Source organism: Cupressus sempervirens, chromosome 7 (genome assembly GCF_028749045.1).
Source record: "Cupressus sempervirens isolate cs-2001-9-10 chromosome 7, ASM2874904v1, whole genome shotgun sequence".
In the NCBI taxonomy this organism is placed as follows: Eukaryota; Viridiplantae; Streptophyta; class Pinopsida; order Cupressales; family Cupressaceae; genus Cupressus; species Cupressus sempervirens.
The window spans coordinates 225,562,137-225,567,289 of NC_143124.1; the positions used below are offsets into that span (position 1 = coordinate 225,562,137).

General features: G+C 33.5%; 1 protein-coding gene across 1 annotated transcript; it reads right to left on the reverse strand.

Moving 5' to 3' along the window:
- Positions 1–485: 485 nt before the first annotated feature.
- Positions 486–4,767, reverse strand: LOC149546314 (cysteine-rich receptor-like protein kinase 44). Its single transcript, XM_089791147.1, has 7 exons — positions 3,864–4,767; positions 2,678–2,812; positions 2,453–2,583; positions 1,835–2,042; positions 1,508–1,742; positions 1,122–1,272; positions 486–1,032 (listed from the first exon to the last, which is right to left on the reverse strand). The coding sequence occupies exons 1-7, from the start codon at positions 4,612–4,614 to the stop codon at positions 658–660; spliced, it is 1,986 nt and encodes a 661-aa protein (XP_089647273.1). The 5' UTR covers positions 4,615–4,767; the 3' UTR covers positions 486–657.
- Between the last annotated feature and the right edge of the window lie 386 nt (positions 4,768–5,153).

Sequence of the window (5,153 nt, forward strand, 5' to 3'; positions counted from 1 at the left end):
AAATATTTTATTTATTATCTTTGATATATTGTGTATAGCATTAGTATATTAAGTTTTTATATAATGTCTTACATATACTAATTTATAATAATAATAGAAGTAGTAGTAGTAATAATAATCATAATAATAATATCAAGGTAATTTTGATTTATTTTAATGAGATATAAATATAAAGGTTACATGATATTGAATTACTATTGAAATTAATAAGAAATCTTAAAAATATTATATTTAGCCTGATTATAAGGACAATTATTCTCTAGCTCAAAAAACTATTTTAAAATAGTAATAAAACTAAAACTTATAATTTTGAACATATTCATCAATAATAAAATAAGAATTAAAATAAGAATGTAAGATTAATATGAGAAATGTTAGTATCCCTGACATAATTATTGCTATACTTTTGAGCATATCTAAAATTATTAAAAATAAGACTAATAGCAATATCGTTTTTAAATCAATTTGAAAGAAAAAATAGACTAAGTTTAATATTGTCATACTTGATTTAATCCTCACAAATATCAGTTAACTTACAAACATAATATCATTAAATAGGTCTACCTATTTCAAACTTCAAAGCCACGATACTGTTGATACAGTTTCTTTTGTGCTATCATGTATTCTCTTGCAATAAAGTAGAAAAACTAGATATCTTTATCTAGGACCCAAATCCGTTATTGAGTCATCGTTGATGGATGGATACACGGAGGGATTCACAGAATAATCATATGAACCTGTGTTAAGAAGAGAAGTTTCGCTTTCGGCAGATCCTGATTTATGTGCATGTGTTGGAACATCCTTATGTGCAACACTTGAATAAGCAGGCACTGTGATTTCTGGCAATTCTGTTATAGAAAAATTGGAAAGCATTACATATACACTAACCATGGGTGGACGAAGTATTGCATCTTCTTGTGTACATAAAAGACCAATGTGAATGTATCTTGATACTTGGTCAGTTGAAATACTTTCAAGTATATCATTGTCAATTATATCAATAATATTTCCATTGCTATAATATCGCCATACCTACAAGACAAATATTTAAAAAATGCATGTTTATATACAAAAAATAATAGCTTTAAAAGATAAGCTAAATAAAAATGAATTTGTCTTACCCTATCTAATAGGCTGCGAAATTGAGGGAATAGCTGAACATCAGTGTTCTTTTTTCCACATATAATTTCTAAGATGACAATGCCAAAGCTATAGATATCAGCTTTAGCAGATAAATGACCTAGCATTGCATACTCTGGTGCCATATACCCACTGCACAACAAAAAAAATTGTTAATTTAAAAATCAACTTAAGCAACTGTTCTAAAACTGAAACAATTTACAGAAATGAAAGTGCAGAATCTTTGCAAGCAATCAAATGAATATGTTTGATATATCATTATTTCAAATCATGTTCCTTAAACCGCTTGTGACGAGTCATTAATTTCTAATAATTGTTGACTAGTAATAAAGGGTTGAACTATTAAATGGAGACCGTAGATACTTACTAGGTTCCTGCAACCTTTGTGTTGACAAAAGTCTCGTCTTGACCAACCAGTCTTGCCAAGCCAAAATCTGATATCTTTGGTTCCAATTTTTCATCAAGCAAAATATTGCTTGCCTTAATATCTCTGTGAATGATCTTCAGCTGAGAATCTTCATGCAGATATAGGAGACCACGGCCTACTCCACGTATGATATTCAAACGCTTGTTCCAGTCAAGTTCTTTTCTCCGCTCTGGATCTGCCAGTGTTTTATGACTTACAATTCACTAGCCAAGAAAGCAAAAAGTAATGTATCACTTTCCTTAATAGAATTAGAATGAATAAACTCACGAAATAGTATTTTGTCAAGGCTTGTGTTAGCTAACTCATAAATAAGCAGGCGTTCTGGTCCCTCTGCGCAACATCCAAGGAGATTCACAAGATTACGATGTTGAATTTTTGCCACAAGCTTCACTTCATTTAAGAACTCCACTTTTCCTTGCGAAGATTTTAAGGAGAGCTTCTTTACTGCTATCTCTTTTCCACCTGGCATTGTACCCTAACATAGAAGAGCACATAACAATTCAGTTTATACCTATCACACTTGACAACATGGAAATCTTGTGTTCATTTATGTTGGCAAAACTGTAAGAAGAAGAGTTCTAAATTTTGTTATTTGGCAGAAATGGGAGAAAAGAAGTAAAAATATATCAAGGCAATGGGCATATATGGTAGACGTAATGAGAATTCCTCCTAAACTTTAATATTGGAACAAATATAAATTTAAGACTACAAGAGCCTGTTACTTCAATTTTCTAGTTCTATCGAAAATCTTTGCTCTTGAAGAAACATATGGGATCAAGAGTAAAATAATTTGCTTACACGGGCATCAAGTATTGAACGCTAACCTTGATTAATTCAATGAAATAAATATTGTGCCCGTTAGGGTTTTCTTTCAATCAATGTTACCTTGTATACAGAGCCAAATCCTCCCTCCCCAAGTTTATTATCATCATGGAAATTTCTAGTTGCAGTCTTGATATTTTCCAAGGTAAACACCAATTCAGGCTCCTGGCTGAACACGGAGTCCATATCTGCGCCTGGATTTATTCCAGATTAGAAATTAGCACTAAAGAAGAGGGCAAAAAATTAGAACTCAGAATTTACCATGTATATGTTATGTGTATATTTTACCTCTGTTTACGATTTCTGGCTTCCCTAATACTGCAGACTTCAATTTTCTTCGGAGTGCAAACAGGCTCAGCAATAGCACCACCAAGAACCCGCCGAGAATACCCAAAACAATAACTATTTTACTCGAAGACTTTTCTGCAGATGAGTTTACATTGAATGTCATCTAATGCGAAACGTCTAAAGTGTCTCTATTTAAAAGATGAAAATAATGATTTGGGTCTGAAGAATGGTATTTGTTTGATTTTTTCTTTAGAAGAACACTTTCAAGAAATAACAAAATTGTATTGATTTTTTTGGTTGATCTAATTTACTTTCATTTTAGAACTCGGCTTTCATATTATTTTTCGATGTTCTTAATAGATTTCATATTTCTAATAGAATATTGTTGTTGATTATTTTGTGAAATGGGTTTTAAATTAAGATTATCTATCCAGTTTAATCTTGTCTTCATGTAACTGGGTGTTAAGTGATACTGGTCTCATCTTTTTAATTGTCAGGCGACTTGCATTCACCAGAAAATCAAGGGCCTTTGACAAAGTACTTAATTTTAAACAGTGGGACTGTTCCTATACAAATACTATAATAACAAAGAAAAATAGAGAAAAAGAGAAAAAAGCTAACAAAAAGGAAGCTAAAATAAGACAAAATGATATATGACACTAGAAAACACAGTATCACAATTTAATTTTGCTCTTTTTTTTTTTTCTTTTTTTTTTTTTAAAAATTTAATTCAAAACTACTAAAACAAATAAGGAACAAAATATAATGACTATACAGCTATTACCTCTACAATTATCATGAAAGACCTCTTTGAATCCTCGTACTCTTACTTTCTTTGATAATCATTTGTCTCTTTGAATCCTCATACTCTTACTTTCTTTGATAATCATTTGTATCTAACAATCATTTATATGGATCAGTATTTTTCCAAATCTAGTTAGACATATTGTTTACATAATATATTTTAATCGTTACTATAAAACTTAAACTTACTACCAGCACTGGCCATCGAAGGTAGATGCATAATAGCTACGAGCTCTACCAAGAAAAACCCATGGTTTATTTGGGTAATTCTATTTTTGTTCATGCAGATCAACCAACCCTTTTAGTAAACATTGCTAAACAGAAATCAGCATAGAAGAATAATCGAATATTAGATTAGAAACAAAATTGATTCGCATATTACTTGGTGGAGGAGGCAGCAAGGTTGAGCTATAACGTGCCATGCAACTGCCCAAGCCAGCCACAGCACCAAGACGAGTTCCATTCTCAGTCGCACCCAGCACTTGGTTAATTGCAGTGGATAAGCATGAGCTGCAGTCGCTGAGATTCGTGATATCTTTCCAGCACTGGAGGAAACCGAACGTTTGGTAGGTCATGGAAGCGTTTGTTTGTCCAGAAGAAAACAGATCAGGCGAACGAAGGGTTTCATCTGACAAGTTTTTGAGAAGCGCCTTAACTGCCGCACTAAACAAATTAGGGTCACCCAGGGCCTCAGCTTTACCGGGATCAATCTGTCCGTCGGTGCTGACCTGTCCGCCGAAGGGATAATTCTCATAGCGTATGTAGCACTTGTCCAGCCAAACCCTAGCCCCGATGGCATTCTTACAAGACTCACGGACAGTGGTATTTGCTTGTCGTGAACAGTTGAAGCACTCTTCTCTGCTTGTGTCTCCATGACATTGGAGGAGCCCCGATGCTTTGTCTGCACCTTCGCCAGAAGTAGAGATATTGAAACCGTTTGAAGACGATGTATTGTCTGCTAGATTGATAAGGACCGTGTTCAAATTGTTGCGGAATTTGGTGCTTGTATTCGTATTGCCGTTGCATATTTTCAGCAGTCCGCTGCATGTCGGCACCAGTTGGGCAATCAACAACACAGTGATGCCAAGTGAAAGCAAGTGCGGAAAATTCGCACTCATCAGGGGCATCTGCATGATGTAGTTTTGCCTTGGGAATCCTCTTACAAGATAGACTTGAAAGTGTCTCTCTTCACTGATTTATATTCTTCAGAAAGCTTCCACGTATGTTTAGAAATTATGCGGATCATAGATTTCCTATCCTCACTTTACCAAATTGAAAATTAGTCTACCTATTCAGAGTTAAAAGGATTTAATATATTTTATGGATGAAGTCTTGTTGAATGTACCACTGACATTAAAAAGGGTGATGTCCCTATTGTATTAGATTCTAATATTATAAAGATGACATCAGGATTGTGTCATAGACAGGTGAAAGGATAACCTCAATCCTTGACTCTTAACCTAGAAGATTTAGCCTATAGCTAGTGGTGTTGTTCTTATATGGATTAGCTACATAGCAAGGGGTTAATTTAAAATAGTGCATCATTATAATAGTCTTGTGATCTAGAATTCCATCATTATAAGTCTTGTTATCTAGATGTTAGCTCTTTAGAGGACAAATTGATTCATAATTTTTTAATCTATGTTGAATGAATACTCATCTACATAGCACC